Genomic DNA, 17,594 nt, shown 5'->3' on the forward strand with positions numbered 1-17,594 from the left:
GATTTTAGTAACCTGCGCTGAGGCAATAAACTTTACAGGTATTTTTCAGAATAAGAGAGCAGAACAAATTGCCAGCTAAAGCCCAGAGGTATCGTAAAGATTCGAGCATAGTTTCCTAGGCGGCTTGTTGAAAACATGTTGCTCTCAGGGGTGCACGACCTTTCGAACTCGAGTAGACATTTCAGGCGTGTAATAATAATTATATCGACAAGGGTAGCATAAAAATGTTCTCTCGTGAAATTATATCTCGTGATAATTATCTTTTGACAGGAAGAAACATGGCTTTATAAATTATTCTTTAAAGCTTTTCTTTATATATGTACCTGATGCCCTTACACGGCGTTCCATTTCCAGATTATTTAGTAACTTTCAAGTACTTTTTACTTTGGAAATGTATTTTTTTGTTGATTTCATGAGTTACAACAGTGTCGTGGTGGAGATATATAATAAAACCGTATGATACCGAGAGAGCTTGTCATATATATCGTTCAGGCCACACGTACCTACAGCTGTTCGATCGTTTAGGTAATTGTTGTAGACGTCACTGAAGTACTAGTTAGGGTGGTAGTTGCTGCTACCTTAGAACAGCCACAACGTATAGCAAACGGAGTTAGAAAGAAACAAATATATGTAGACAGAGATTTATTTATGCGTAACTGGCACATTGGTCGGCAGGCCACGCGTCCAGCAGCTCGATGTAATAGCCATCCGTGTCTACACAATAGTAGACATCGCCAACGTTTTGATTAGGGCGGTAGTTGCCGTTGCCTTGGCAGACATCCGTGACGGTCATGCCGCGTTCGGGGAAATACATCATTGTGTCACGAGCGCAGTCTGTGGAATAAAGAAACAAAGTCAATGTGGCTCATTCCGTCTATTTCGTACACTAGCGTTTTTCGCGAACAATGAACAAAATTTATAATTTCATCGACAAATAAGCGATGGCTTTTAGTTTCATTTCAGCAACCAAAAGCAAATGGCTTTTTTCCTACAATTGAAAATCAAAGAAATATACGCTCGTGGACGGAATAGGCGCTATGACGGAATTTGCCATGTTGATCTCACATTTTATTTCGCATCAAGATCCGATAATAACGTATTGTTAACATTCCAGCAGGTGAAAATAATTTGGTTTGATTTCAATATTGTCCAAAACAAATTGTTGGACCAAAAGCGTTCTCTGAATCGTTAGTGGCATAATTACAAAGTCAGAATTGTTCTTTCTCAAATCATCCCATATTTTATATTGTTTTTAATATTGCCGGATAACAAAACATTCAATCCTATCCTAGCAGGTTCCATAATTAAATAGATATTTTTGTCAATTTAGTTTTTGAAAGTTGTCCAAATTGACGGAGCCATGGGGTTTAACAAACGCGTAGCTCACAAAGCCAGTAATTGTAAATTGGATTGAATGGAAGGACATATGTTATGTAAGAAAAAACTATGCATTATATTTTCTAACAGATTCAAAGTTTTATTTGTGAAGTTATTTTGTATCTTCACAACAATAACATTTATACGCAAATCCCTGGCACCCCGCATATGGTAATACGTCTCCACGTCGGTACATTAGTTCCGCGTAGAATCTGCACGTATATCAGTTCGGCATTACGGTCTATTGAGAGCGCGAGCAGAATTCTCCATATAACAAATGAGAAAACGGCTCCCTTGTTAGGTTTCTTCGGCGTAATCAAAGTAGAATGCGCTCTAGAGAAGTAATCATGATAATATGTTTTAGTGAGTACATCGCCTACGTAGTTATATTATTTTATATAGGTAGGTCTTATCTAGGCTTCCGGTTCGAGCGCCATCTTGATAGTCACGCGACGTGATTAATTCCTTTGTTTTTTGCTCATTAATATTGCTTAAAGTGTAATATCGATAGTCTATTATACAGTTATATAATGTCGTAGTGTACAGTGATTGGAGAATTAATCTTGTAATGCGTTTAACCACCGTTTTGGAGTCAACGACCGGTAGTCCACGTGCTACTTGTAAAGTCCAGCTATCGCTTTACTGGACCTAACAAAATCTTCGTACACTGACTTGTACTAACCGTACAATTTTAGTCGTCGTATTTAGCTCCTAATACCTTGATACTGGCGAAATACTCCCACTGGACTGAAGCCATAATTTTAAAAAGAGGAAGAAGGTTTTATCTTTGTGTGACTTTATAATACAGAATTTGCAACTGGGAGACAGCTTTTCTGTTTTCTATTAAAATATTTTAAAAACAAAGGCTAGGTTTTATAATGTAAAAATACAATGTGTTTCTAATAGGCATAGCTATTTAGCGTGGGAATGTAGCCAGCCTTATGGGCACACTTCCGCAGGGGACAGATCTGGGGGATCTAAGGTAGGTGGGTAAGTTTTATTTATTTATTTTATTAGTTTTAGTTTTAATTTATTATATGTTTCTTATCATAAATACTCGTAGTAAAATACAGGTTCTCAGCGTAATCACGTGAGTTTTCATTTTATATTTTATTAATATATCCCCGAATTCGACTTTCATTATTGTTGCTTTAAAAATATTATCCATTATTTATGCATACAACGGAATTCAATAACAGATTGTGTAATGAGAATACAGAGTAATATGGAACCATGAAATATTCAGGAAAAACATTAATGTTTGTTTTTAAACAATTTATTGAGAAATAATATTATTTTAGTCAACTTAATATTTTTTATTTCTTTCTCCTAATTTTTATAACTTCCAGATTTATAATTTAGTAACTTCTTAGCAAAAACAAGTATTCATGGACCTTAGACTATAATATCACCGTTTATAAAAATGGCTGTCAAATGTTAGTTGATTTTTTTTCATTTACAATAGCTTTACAAGCTCACATATTTTGAAACTGTGTAACTTGTCATTCAAGTAGAGTTCTTCTAAATATACAAACTTGAGTAAAATACGTATAATTTTACTTGTAGATAATGTATATTATATACATGCATAAAATACCCCTAGTCTAGCATCCACATAAAAGAAATACTTACTGCAATTCATTCCAGCCATTTCGCTCGACATGGCCTGCCAGGCGCCTAAAATTTCTCCCTCCTTATTCGTGCAATAGGCACTGTAATGGAAAGTAGAAATAACAGTGAATTTCCTAGAATTGTTGTACATTTTGGTCTGAGCTAACTGGGACTTTAAAGTGATGGAGTCCAGCTGTAATGGTTTTCAGACAATTATCGTTTTAGAAAAGATATTTCCAGATAGACACTATAGATATTAGAATAATGATTTCATAATGATCTTTAAGAAGGTACTTACTACAAATCCTTCACAAGTACAGTCTTAAATTGGTCACCTACATTTCAAAAAGTTTTGGTGTGTTCTATTGATTTTTTTAGAAAAACATAGACAACATGGACACCTATTTATTATATATTTATTTATGTTATGGAGATCCAACAGCTATCTATACAGAGTATGCCACATTAATAAGAGATGGAAAGCCAATTACAGGATCACACAGTATGTAGCTACAGATTGTTACATTCAAATTTACTTAAATGAAAAGTGTGAAGAAAAAAGTGTACCTGTTTATTTAAATTAATTTATCCCCTCATCTATTAACATAGGCTGTATCACAATTTAGTTGGGTTCGTAAAGTTTACACTATCGCACATGTTTAAAAAGACATCCTGCGTCTTATCAGCGCCCAAAAACTTCTCGAAGAAAAGAAATGCAAAGAAACTCACATGCCGTTCTGGATCTGATAAGGCCCGTAGCTTCCATCGTAATCGCAGAACGTATTGGGGTTCCCTAGGAAGTTGGTTCCGTGCTCAGACTGCTCTTGGTTGATCACGCCTAATGCGTACACGAGGCTTTCGCAGCGGCGGAGGTACTGTTCTCCAATCATTGCGGCGCTGTCTACGACCAAAATGTTTAGTCAAGTCGAGTGTACTGTATACAATAATTGGGTCTGTGCGGAAAGAAAATAATCGTGAAATGTATGGGCTCCCTTACATTCCACGACTCTTCTCTTTCCGCACAGACTCTATATGTTTGTATTGTGAAGAGTTAATAAAGGACTTTTATTTATCTGGAAGTTCTTTTCAAGGTGGTAATTAAACAAATATTACCTTATTCAATTCTTCTTAAAGCCGAAAAGTAAATGGTTGTCGACAATGAGAATTGATGTTAAAATTATTATAGTACCAGAATCAAAAAAATATCAGCTTCATATTCATCAAGTTTTCACATATCAGCAGAATCCATTATCACAATGCTACGGCTCACATTCCCCAGTGTACAACGAAGTTTTAGGTACATTAACTTATGTATGCTCATACTAACAAATCCGTTATTTTTATTACAACATGGTAGTTTATATTTTTCTTCGGTACTGGCAGGACTGTTGGCTGTCCAGTGCTGCTTCAGTACAGTACACTAGTAGAGTTCGTCATCACAATGCAACGGCTCATAGTCGCCAGTTGGTGTACAATGTACGTTAACGTTTTAAATTTTAATGCTTAGAATAAGGTAGAAGTACTAGCGCTCGACGCTGCGCTAGTATTCGACATGGGCATTGGGCACTTTATGTCAAAGTGACAAGGATTAAATTTGAATACAGAAAAAGGTTTAACGGCATTTAATCATCAAAAATGTAAAATTATAAAAAAACAGAATAAGCAACAGAAAAATCTTCACCGTTCAAATTTAACCTATAATTACTTTGACATAAAGTGCCCATGTCGAATACAAGTACATACCTATAGACTAGACATAAAAATTCAAAATCGCTCTCCTTCTTGATTCGACTGGCAAATCATATTACTTTTTGGCAACCTGGTTTTTTATCCTAATTAGACCCCGCTGAATCCGAATTTGCCGGTTGCTCGATCGAAATTATGACCGGAAGTGAGATATTTGACATTAAAGGTCCCTTTTTTAGTTTTTCGTAAATAACTCTTAAACGGAGGCGCATAGCAAAAAATGTTCTATTACATAAGTAATCTGCATAAAATTTCCTACAAGAAAGATTCAGTACAATTTTTCGCTAGGATCAATATTCAAAGAGATATTAACGCGGGAAATTTAATTATAATCACTTCTAAGGTCCCTTTATTTAGTTTTTCGTAAATAACTCATAAACGGTGGCCAATATCAAAAAATGTTGTTAAACGATAATAATCTACACAAAATTATGAACAAAACAGATTCAGTACACTTTTCGCAGGGATCAATATTTAAAAAGATAATAAAGAGGGAAAGTTCTAGTATAATGAATTCTAAGTTTCCTTGTTTTTATTTATTCGTTAATAATTTGAAAAGTATAACTCATTGCAAAAAAAATCTTATACCTAAATAATAAACATAAACTTTCCTACAAGAAACATGTAAAACACTTTTCGCTAGGATCAATATTTAAAAAGACAAAGCAGCGGGTAAGTTAATTATAAATAATTTTAAAGTCCATTTTTAGTTTTTTGTAAATAACTCGTAAACGGTGTCCCATAACAAAATAGGTTTTTAAAAATAAATTATCTACATAAAATTTCCTCCAAAAAACATCTGGAACACTTTTCTCTAGGATCAATATTTAAAGCGATATTAATGGAAGAAAGTTAATTACAATCAGTTCACAGGCCACTTTTTATTAGTTTTTCGTAAATAACTCGTAAACGGTGGCCCTTTGCAAAATAATATTCTACATAAATATTAAACATAAAATTATCCACAAAAAAGGTTCTGTACACTTTTTTGCTATGTTCAATATTTAAAGAGGTACAGTGCCAGCCACTTGAATAGCCTCACTCACCAAAATTAATATTTCTCATAATAATATAAAAAGGAGATATACATTAAACATTAAATATGAAATAAAACTAGAAGCCTTGTAATAGTAAATAAAATATTTATTGTTATCTAATCAAAGTTTTAAGAAATAACGTCAAACAAATAATTGGCCCTTCCACTTGAATAGCCTCACATGCTAAAGGATACTTTTTAGTTATTAAAACTCTTTCGTTTAATATTTTGTATACCTTCCATTAGACCTTATTAATTCGAAAATGTGATTAGGTAGTGATTCATATAAAGAATGTATGTAATTAACGTCCACAGAATCCCAAAAAGTGTAAATAGCTTGAATAAGTTCTTCTTTATTACTAAACTGTCTTCCGTTGTAATAAACTTGCCGAGACAGCCAACTCCAGGCATTCTCCATGATGTTCAGGTCAGGAGACAAGGATGGCCAATCTAGAACTTCAATCTGGTTTTCTTCAAACGACTTTGTAACTATGGCTGACGTGTGTATGGGAGCATTATCATGCTGAAAAAACATTTTTTTTCTACTTGTTACTTTTCTGATCTTACTTTTTGTTTCTTTTAATAAATTTAAATACTTTTCAGCATTTAGTCTTCCATCTACCATAATTAAATCAACAGTACCATAGTAAGAAATTGCTCCCCAAACCATCACCGATCCGAGAGTTGAGTGATGACGTGATAGTACTTTCGGATCTTTCCTTAGGTCATGAAAATAATATTTAAATCCATCTGGACCATCTAGATTAAACTTTTTCTCATCACTAAAAATCACATTTCGCCACTCGGTTTTCCAGCATATGTACTTTTTGGCAAAAGACAGTCGATCCGCCACATGTTGTTCGCGCAAAGGAGGTATTTACTCATGATTTTTTTCATTGGAGGTGGGATGATGTTCTAATAATTCGTGGAACTATAGAGAGAGATATTCTAGTATTTATTTCACTAGCTATCTGCCTGGCGGTCTTGGTGGAATTTGAAGCAGAGCGTAAAATAAGTCGACGTTCACGATCCATAGTGGCAAATTTTGTGCGTCCTTTATACTGGTGGCCGTAATGATCCTTATTTTTAACATAATTATGAATAACTTTAGGGCTGCGACCTATTTTTTTAGCTATCTCACGTTGGGATAATTTATGAGTTAAATAAAAATTAACCTTTTCAATTTCTAAACTTGTAAGTTTTTGCCACGTCCTATAGTCACAAAAACATTGTGTTTATCGCGTTACTGCAGGTACTTAATAGAATGCCTTCTGTATTATCTAATCATAATAAAATAAATTTGAAAGCGAAACATAAATGCACGGTTTTGACAATTATGTTACACTGAGGCTATTCATGTGGACGACCCGTATTAGCTCTTGCGTCCACGACGTTTCGCGCGCAGACAAGTTCGGACTTGTGAATGTGTCGTTCGATAAACGTCAGGGCGTACAATTCAAATTTAAGATATATTGATAAAAATTATCACGTATAATTATAATACTCACAATATATAGGTGAGGCTATTTAAGTGGTTGGCACTGTATTAAAGGGTGTAAGTTAATTATAAATATTATAATCAATTTCCAGGTCCATATTTTTAGGTTTTCGTAAATGACTCGTAAAATAAGGCTCATAGCAAAATAAGTCCTTAATGTTCTTGTAAATAAAAAATCGGCATAATATTTTCTACGAAAACATAATGAACACTTTTCTCTGGGATAAATATTTGAAACGATATTATATAAAGAAAGAAAGTTCATTACGATCAATTCACATGTCACTTCTTTTTAGTTTTTAGGGTTCCGTACCTCAAAAGGAAAAAACCGGCCAAGCGCGAGTCGGATTCGCGTTGCAAGGGTTCCGTACATTACCCGAATTTCAACAACGTATTTTTTATATGTGAAACGCGAGTGAATTGCCATTAAAAAACCCGTAGGGGTCGGTTCAAAAACTAAGTAATGTGCGACTCGCGCTTGACTGCATATTTCTAATAGGTTTTCCTGTCATCTATAGGTAAACCCAATAGTTTCGGAGATAAAGCCCCCCCCCCCCCGCCATAGCCAAACAATGACCATTCCCCCCCCCATTTATCCGTTTACGAGTCATTTACGAAAACCTGAAAATAGGGACTTGGAAATTAATTATTATTGATTATTGAACTTACCCCCTTTAATACCTCTTTAAATATTGATCGTAGCGAAAAAGTGTACTGAACCTTTTTTGTGGATAATTTTATGTTTAATATTTATGTAGAATATTATTTTGCAAAGGGCCACCGTTTACGAGTTATTTACGAAAAACTAATAAAAAGTGACCTGTGAACTGATTGTAATTAACTTTCTTCCATTAATATCGCTTTAAATATTGATCCTAGAGAAAAGTGTTCCAGATGTTTTTTGGAGGAAATTTTATGTAGATAATTTATTTTTAAAAACCTATTTTGTTATGGGACACCGTTTACGAATTATTTACAAAAAACTAAAAATAGACTTTAAAATTATTTATAATTAACTTACCCGCTGCTTTGTCTTTTTAAATATTGATCCTAGCGAAAAGTGTTGTACATGTTTCTTGTAGGAAAGTTTATGTTTATTATTTAGGTATAAGATTTTTTTTTGCAATGAGTTATACTTTTCAAATTATTAACGAATAAATAAAAACAAGGAAACTTAGAATTCATTATACTAGAACTTTCCCTCTTTATTATCTTTTTAAATATTGATCCCTGCGAAAAGTGTACTGAATCTGTTTTGTTCAAAATTTTGTGTAGATTATTAATATTATTATCGTTTAACAACATTTTTTGATATTGGCCACCGTTTATGAGTTATTTACGAAAAACTAAAAAAAGGGACCTTAGAAGTGATTATAATTAAATTTCCCGCGATAATATCTCTTTGAATATTGATCCTAGCGAAAAATTGTACTGAATCTTTCTTGTAGGCAATTTTATGCAGATTACTTATGTAATAGAACATTTTTTGTTATGCGTCTCCGTTTAAGAGTTATTTACGAAAAACTAAAAAAAGGGACCTTTAATGTCAAATATCTCACTTCCGGTCAAGATTTCGATCGAGCAACCGGCAAATTCGGATTCAGCAGGGTCCAAACCAGGGTCCAGGGTTAAAAAACCCGGTTGCCAAAAAGTAATATGCTTTGCCAGTCGAAATCGTTTTGATGAAAAATATGACCAGTCTACTACTAGTTCTTGTACCTTAGACATTTCTTTATTTTTACTTACAACAAGGTAGCATATTCATATTTTCCTGTGGCACCGGCGGTACTGTTGGCTGTCCAGTGCTAGCTTCAGCACACCAGCAGAATCCATCATCACACTGCAACGGCTCGTAATTACCAGTCGGAGTACAGTGAAGGGTAACGTCACTTCTGCCTTGAGCTTCTAACTCCGCTCTTCTTCTACTACAGGCTGTGGCAATATTGTTATACAAAGTTATATAGTTAGGTAGAAAATTAAATGATATAAAACAATATTCGAATGAGTCTGTGCGGAAAGAGAAGAGTCGTGGGATTTGAGGGCGCGCCAGTGCTATTTTATGGTTTTTGCTATGCTGACAACACTGGTCACGTGATTATAGTACGACACTAAAGGTCATGATACTTGAATCCCTTTTGTTCCGGTTTTTTACCATGGCTTACTAAACGGAGCCTGGTGGTGGTGTCGGCTCGTCAACACAATCCTCTGATTTAGCGCAGGCACTAGTTTTCTTTTTAAAACACACTTGTTTTTATATCTCAAATACTAAAAAGTGACTGCGATTGACAAAACTGCTAAAACTATTTAAGAATCTGCCCAATACAACTGTAATTTTAGTACCAAACAAGATACGAGTCACATTTATGTACTGCCTAATCTGTGCAGTCCAACAGTTATTAAAACCGGGTAGATCGGGTAGAAATTGGGCTGTAATTTTATCTGGGATATATTTCACCCATTGTAAACTTGACTTGTAATGTATGTGTACATTATTAATAATAAATATGAATATGAATAAAAATAGTGCATAAGTAGGTAGGCCTTATTGGGATATGTCCGGTTCTCTCATCTCACGATATTTTACTTCGCCGAAAAGTCACTGCTAAATATGAAATATAATTTCGTAACTAACGGAACCTACAAATAAAGAAATATTTTATTAGAAAAAGTTTTATTCTTTGTAATCGAAGTCTGAATTAAAATATTCAATGTCACTTATGTTTGAGCTAGCTTCAAAACAACCAGGGACACTCATAGAACTACTAGCTGTTGCCCGCGACTTCGTCCGCGTGGAATCTTATCTTCAACATTTTACATCTTTAGTACCTATAATTTTCATATCCAAGCAATGTTGAAATTAAGCACTTTTATTTTTTAGTTGTTGTAGTTGTATGAAGTTTTATTTCAAGTGGATTTTGATGTTGGTTGCTGAAATTACTTTTCTTGTATTCTCATAATAGGTACCTATACCCTATAATATACAAAGATTAAAGTTCCGCACTCACAAAATATCTGATCTCTATACAAACTTTTAACCTCTTTCTCACCACCTTGAGGGATGATTTTCAAAAATGCTTGAATTAGTTTTCATGTTTTTTATTTTAATACCTTTTTTTGCAAAAAGTTCATAAGTTCCTAGCTTAAAATTAAATTTACACCCCAAGACGAACTTTCACCCCCTTTTTAACCCCCTTAGGGGTAGAATTTCCTAAAACGTTTCAATTACTTTTTTTTTGTAATCGGCTATTATGTCTTTCTAAGAAGTTTCAAAGCATTTGTAATGGATTCAAACTTTAAACCCCATTTTAACCCTGTTAGGGGATGAATTTTACAAATCGCTGAAATCACTTTTATTGTTTTCTAATAATATCCCCAAATACAAAGATTCAAATCCCGCACTCGAAAAAATGTATGATATCCATAGAAACTTTCAACCCCGTTTTTACCACCATAGGGGATGAATTTTCAAAAACGCTGAAATTAGTTTTCTTGTATTTTAATTTAATACCTTTTTACAAAGTTTCAAGTTCCTAGCTTCAAATAAAATTTGCACCTGAAGACGAACTTTCATCCCCTTTTTAACCCCCTTAGGGGTTGAAATTCCAAGAACGTTGCAATTACTTTGTTTTGTAATCGGCTATTATGCCTTTCTAAGAATTTCCCAAGCATTAGTAATGGATTAAAAATTTGAAACCCATTTTTAACCCTGATATGGGATGAATTTTACAAAACGCTGAAATTACTTTTCCTGTCTTCTAATAATATCCCTAAATACAAAGATTCAAGTCCACCACTCGAAAAAAATTTTGATTTCCGTACAAACTTTCAACCCCTTTTTCACCACCTTAGGGGATGAATTTTCAAAAACGCTGAAATGAGTTTTCTTGTATTTTAATATCATATCTTTTAACGAAGTTTCAAACTCCTAGCTCAAAAGAAAACTTCAACCCCATACAAACTTTCATCCCCTTTTTAACCCTGTTAGGAGATGAATTTTACAAAACGCTGAAATTACTTTTCCTGTCTTCTAATAATATCCCTAAATACAAAGATTCAAGTCCACCACTCGAAAAAATTTTTGATTTCCGTACAAACTTTCAACCCCTTTTTCACCACCTTAGTGGATGAATTTTCAAAAACGCTGAAATTAGTTTTCTTGTATTTTAATAACATATCTTTTTACGAAGTTTCAAATTCCTAGCTTAAAAGAAAACTTTAACCCCATACAACTTTCATCCCCTTTTTAACCCCCTTAGGGGTTGAATTTCTCAAAATCGCTTCTTATCTCTTGTACACTTTATAAATGCAATCTGGTGTGCAAATTTCAACTTTCTGGCTTTTGTAGTTTCGGCTCTGCGTTGATGAATCAGTCAGTCAGTCAGTCAGTCAGTCAGTCAGTATAGATAGATAGATTTTCATCTGAACTGGATGTGCTTGAATCCGGCACGTAGATTACGAATTCTTGCATATCTCCTACTTAGCGGTCTTTTATTCGAGATACCGTAGGTACTTTTCCACAATCCTGAAAAAGAAATTACATATAAATATATTAAATATGCATAAAATGGCAAGTATCAAGACTATTTGTCAGTTATTTTAAAGATCATGAATGACCTGCATATTTATGAAAGTTAATATATTTTGAATGAATATACTTACCGATTATGTACCGGAGACAAGTTACTTAGGGGGCTTATTAAATAGGTAATTATTTAATATTAAATACAACATCAATACCCGCGAATAGCGGAAACACGTTCCACGACTTTTTGTAAGTCGATAGTCGGCTTTTAGCCGTTTTCTTCCCGCTGACAAAACCAAACAATGTTAATAGTACATTGTGTATTAAGGGCGGGAAATAAGAAATTACGAACGAGTGTCAATTTTAAGCCCGACGCGAAGCGAGGGCTTAAAATGTTCACGAGTTCGGAATTTCTTTACCGCCCGTGGCACACACAATGTTTTTCATCACACTTGTAAGGAAAAAAAGGAGAATTAATAAAAACAAACTTCTGTATAAAACACTTTTCCGCCCTAGGGCGAAAATTTCAATTTCCCGCCCGCAAGCCCTACGTGTAAATAAGTGTTTTTCATCACACTTGCTCGGAAAAGATTTTTTCCGCCCTAGGGCGAAAATTTCAATTTCCCGCCCGCAAGCCCTACGTGTAAATACATCTTTTCCGAGCAAGTGTGATGAAAATATAATTTTCCTTGTGGTTTTGTGGTTTTGTGTGTGTAGTTTTGAAAATTGTTTATACATAAAACTTGCGGTTTTTGTAAATAAAAATATACATTGACAGAAATTTGTTTACTTTTTACAAGACAGGTGTCAAAGGTTTGATTGCCATATAAAATTTAAAATGTTAGTTCCCGTTTCTGCCACGACTCTTCTCTTTCCGCACATACTCTAACTATAGATATCTACAATCTACATAGGTTTAGATGAACTTGTCAATGTTCGACTGCGTAGAAATTTAATTCATATAGGTAATTCAGTTGTATCATCGCCCTTAACTGCCCATCGGTGGGCCTTATGGCTTTTCTAATAAGGCCCACCGATGGACAGTTAAGAGTGTTGCTATTTGTACATTACTCTTTACGTTTTTGAGCTACATACATTGGTGCGTAGATATTTCTATTCCAATAGCCCTTATTGTCAGTTACCGTATCTGTTTCATCTTGAGAGAGAAAAACACAATAAATATATCATACCGCAAGTCATTTCACTGGCCTCGCTCCTCCACATCTGTCCAAATATCCTGTTGCCGTCTTCGTCGCTACAGAAACATCTGCGCATCAAGAAAAATGCAAATTAAATGAAGCACAATTTGCCAGCCAAGTGGATTCCGCGGAAATCTGAATTTGTATTCCCTATTGGTTGCGCATTTGCCTTTGAGGCCAGCTCTCTGCTGCACCAGAGTATCGTGATCTCTAGATACCTAATAATTAGAGAGCATATATAGTTAAATACTTATGCTGGTCTTGATGGGTCTCCGATTCAGGAAGATATAGGAATGTCCTCTTTGAACCTCGTGATTGAACGGGACGTGTTTGGAACGATTTGTGGTACGAATGTGAAATTATGTATAACGCCCTTCCAGTAGCCTGCAGCTACTCCGATATTCCATTTGTTAATAAAACCGAATATGCGAGGTATTTGATGCGAATTGATGCTCATGTCGCAAACTTATACATATTTATGTTATTTGTTATACTTATTATATTCTTAGTTCTCTTCTACTTTTTACCGACTTCCAAATTTCAAAATGGGGATACCACTTCGTCCACTCTTGCCAGGGTGTTCTAAATCATCATATCAGTGATTGGAGGTGGATATACCGGGTCTGGCCTGTAATATGAGCAAAAAATTTTACTGTAGGCTGTACTCCTCATACTGATCAATATTTGTTCAGCGACTTTTGAAAATAACTTGTACTTTGATTTTTAATACACTTTAAAGGTTATTCAAAGACGCAATGTATTGCGAATTTTGTTATGTTTAAGGCTTGACAAGCAACGTCAATCACAATGATATGGCGTGGCGATGGCGTCCATTGAAGATAATATTTATTTTGTATGAAAAATAGGGAGTCTAAATACTTCATAATTTTTAAAAGTTGTTGAGCAAAATACTGGAGTCAGTTATGTAACGCTGCCATACATGACCCAAAAAAATTTTATTAAGCTATGAGCTTCATCACATCTGATATTTGAGTAATTCTAAGCATTTCTAGCGTGAAGTGGGGGGGAGGGTGGGGTACAAAGACGGCCGCCATCCGTCATCTTTAAAAAAAATCTACTCTGATCCTGGTGGGTACTAGGGCAAGTTTGGTATCATTTTCGTATAAACCAAAGACGTAGAATTCATTGCTGATATTTGTTTTTTCAATTTCATAGTAATTTTACAAGAAAAACGTAAAAAGGTGAAAAATTTGGTTGGAGATTTTTGCTACGCGGAGCCGAAACTACAAAAGATAGAAAGTTGAAATTTGCACACTAGATTACATTTATAAAGTGTACAAGAGATAAGAAGCGATTTTGAGAAATTCAACCCCTAAGGGGGTTAAAAAGGGGATGAAAGTTTGTATGGGGTTCAAGTTTTATTTTAAGCTAGGAATTTGAAACTTCGTAAAACGATATATTATTAAAATACAAGAAAACTAATTTCAGCGTTTTTGAAAATTCATCCCCTAAGGTGGTGAAAAAGGAGTTGAAAGTTTGTATGGATATCAAAAAAATTTTCGAACGCGGGACTTGAATCTTTGTATTTGGGGATATTATTAAAAGACAGGAAAAGTAATTTCAGCGTTTTGTAAAATTCATCCCCTAACAGGGTTAAAAAGGGGTTGAAAGTTTGAATCCATTACAAATCCGAGTAGACACACATTTCTTATTGGCTCCCAGGCTTGAAATGCTTAGAATTACTCAAGGAACATATGTGATGAAGCTCATAGCTTAATAAAAAATTTTTGGATCAACTTTATAACTGCTTCCGCTAAAAGTGTCACCGTTTGAAGAGTACAATCTTTGTTTTAATTATTTGCTCATGTTACAGGCCCCACCCGGTATAATTCGTGTTAATGGGATATCCCATTATTACCTAAGTATTAACTAGTTACTAAATTCCCATTGTTTAAGATTAATGAGATCTTTGCAAAAACAAGCAGCAGCTTGAGGATACCTAATTTGCAGCTTTTATTTTGCAGGTTGACTGATTGGCACAGCTATAAAATAATATATGGAATCTCTGAAAGAAGGCAGATAGAAAATATACTATTAATATTTTTTTAACAAAACATATAATAGTATTGTTTTCTATCTTCTTTTTTATATTACATAAAAACAGTTTTTATTTTAACTTTTTTTTTCTTAACATGACAAACAATTTTATATTACATGAATACAGTTTTTAACTTATTATTATTTATTTCCATTGCTAAGCAATTTTAATAAAAGCAAACGAAGCCTTTATTTCATTTGATTAAACGTCACAGAATTATACCCGGAGAATGAAATAATAAAGCAAAAATACAAATGTTTTCCGCACATCGAAATATTTGAGTTGAACAGAGTTCGTAATGTAATGAAAAATTCCCAGACAAATAAGAATGGGGTCACAAGTAAATAGGTATGTCCGTATTCCAGAAACATCACCATGATTTTAGTAAATACATCGGCGTCGGCGGCGACATTTTTTTTATTCGAACGTTTGCTTGTGGTCACTCATTACGTTTTCACAATATGCGAATCATTGTCTGACCTTCTAATTCTTCTAAGCCCCACTTGTACCATCCCACTAATCTGGGTTTAACTGGTTAAACTGTTAACTTAGTGTCAATTTTACAGGAAACCATGGTAACTCCAGGATTAAACGGTTAACCCCGAGTTAGTAAGATGGTGTAAGTGGCGCTAATCATTTTATTTCAGGTAAAATTGTACAAACATGTATTATATGTTATGGATATGGAGTTTACCTTCCCGTGAACATATCACCCTTACACTGCACTGGACCGTATCTCCCATCGTCTAAACACAATGAAGGTTCTTTACAGCCTTCCTCCTCTACGGGTATTCCTGTAACATTAAGTATATCGCAATATGTACAGTCACCTCCAATTATATGTTACACAACGAATGCCGCAAAAATAACTGACACGATCTTATCTCACATATTTTTGCGGGCGCCGAAGAGTAACATATTATTCCAGGTGACTGTACTATAGGTAAATTCGAACGTGCACCTGACATCAAAACGATATTTGAATCATATTGAAATTATATCAGTTAGCTTTTTGCTCGTTCATTTAACTCATATTGGTCCGTACCTACCTACATGTATTAGTTCGAGCGAGGTGCCCACTCGAATGAGAGTTAGCTATTATGAAAAGTGAAACATTAAAAAAAAATCCTCACCACTGCTTGCTTGACACACCGGGCAACACCCGAATATATGCGATCCATCTGGCTCGAACGTTTGACCTGCCCCACACTGACTCTCCGCCGTCGCATCCGTCACACAGATACTGGCCCTTTCACACACCGCAGACACATCCCTGAACGAGAAACAAGAGAACACCAACAAAAGGCCGTATAGAAGCATTTGTGAAAAACACTGGTGTGGTGCCCGATATGATTTCAATAATTTTATTGTTTAATTTTAATTAAACAATTTAGTGATTGCAGTTATCAATGAGATAATTATGATATTGGGAACTGATATTTTATAAGATAAGATTTCAAAATAACTACACGTCATTTTGTAATGATATAATTTTTTATGATATAGGAGGCCTCACCTGATGGTAAGAAATTAGCGTCGCTCATGGACACCCGGAACACCACAGGGGTTGGAAGTGCGTTTACCATAAGTATTATTTTATCCCTGTTTTCTCTCTTTTAATTGTTACAGTGTCTCGCGCTCGAGAGGAGGCTTGTGCCCAGCAGTGGGACGTATACAGGCTGAGATGATGATGATGATGATGAATTGTTACATTAGAAAAAGTCAAAACTTTTTTAAGTTGTACTATAACCAATGTTACTTTTAGATTTAAAAATATAAAAGTTCAAAATAAGCCCGCGCATCAACCGAAGTATCTGTAATGTGACTCCTGTATACCTATAGCTTTATAACTTGGCTAACAGAGCAGGCGTAAAATTATGGTATTGACGTAGAGATTTAAGTAAGCGTAAGGCTGGCAGCTTCCTCGCACAACGCATAAGCATTGCAATTCAGCGAGGTAATGCTGCCAGCGTCTACGGTACCCTGCCGAGGGGCGATTTTTTATTGTAGTTTAGGTTTTATTTTTATTAATTTAGTATAATTTTAGTTTATAAGTTTTTATACAACATTTATATTGATTCAATAAAGTTTCTTTTCCTTGTTTAAGTAAGCGTAAGTAGAGTGCTCACTCCATACATCAGTTTTGTTACCAAAACGCATATTATTTTCGTAATCGACATCTAGCGTCAAGTAGCGAAATTATCAGTACTGCTACTCGACACTAGATGTCACGTGTGTCGTGACTGACAAAAAGTGTATTGCTCAACAATTTACCACTAATCTTATAAGCAGAAGGAGTTGAAAATAGAGTTCCGGTTAATCCGGTTTGATATTAGATGAAAATTATCAAGCATTCGACTTTCCTTTCGTCGTGACATCTATTGTAGAGTAGCAGTACTGATAATTCCGCTAGATGTCGACTACGAAAATAATAGTCGTTTTGGTATCAAAACATGACAAACTGCGGTATGGAGTGAGCAATCTATGTTAACATATTCCTCTATGGTATTGATTAACACCGCTCAATCCATAAATTACGTGACTAT

At 34.6% G+C, this 17,594-nt stretch overlaps 1 protein-coding gene across 1 annotated transcript; it reads right to left on the reverse strand.

Moving 5' to 3' along the window:
* Positions 1-620: 620 nt before the first annotated feature.
* LOC134669038 (uncharacterized) lies at positions 621-16,381 on the reverse strand. The gene is made up of 7 exons (XM_063526563.1): positions 16,182-16,381; positions 15,743-15,842; positions 12,981-13,057; positions 9,015-9,200; positions 3,718-3,889; positions 3,010-3,089; positions 621-834 (listed from the first exon to the last, which is right to left on the reverse strand). The coding sequence occupies exons 1-7, from the start codon at positions 16,366-16,368 to the stop codon at positions 647-649; spliced, it is 990 nt and encodes a 329-aa protein (XP_063382633.1). The 5' UTR covers positions 16,369-16,381; the 3' UTR covers positions 621-646.
* Between the last annotated feature and the right edge of the window lie 1,213 nt (positions 16,382-17,594).

The sequence above is a fragment of the Cydia fagiglandana genome, chromosome 11, assembly GCF_963556715.1.
Source record: "Cydia fagiglandana chromosome 11, ilCydFagi1.1, whole genome shotgun sequence".
Classification (NCBI taxonomy): Eukaryota; Metazoa; Arthropoda; class Insecta; order Lepidoptera; family Tortricidae; genus Cydia; species Cydia fagiglandana.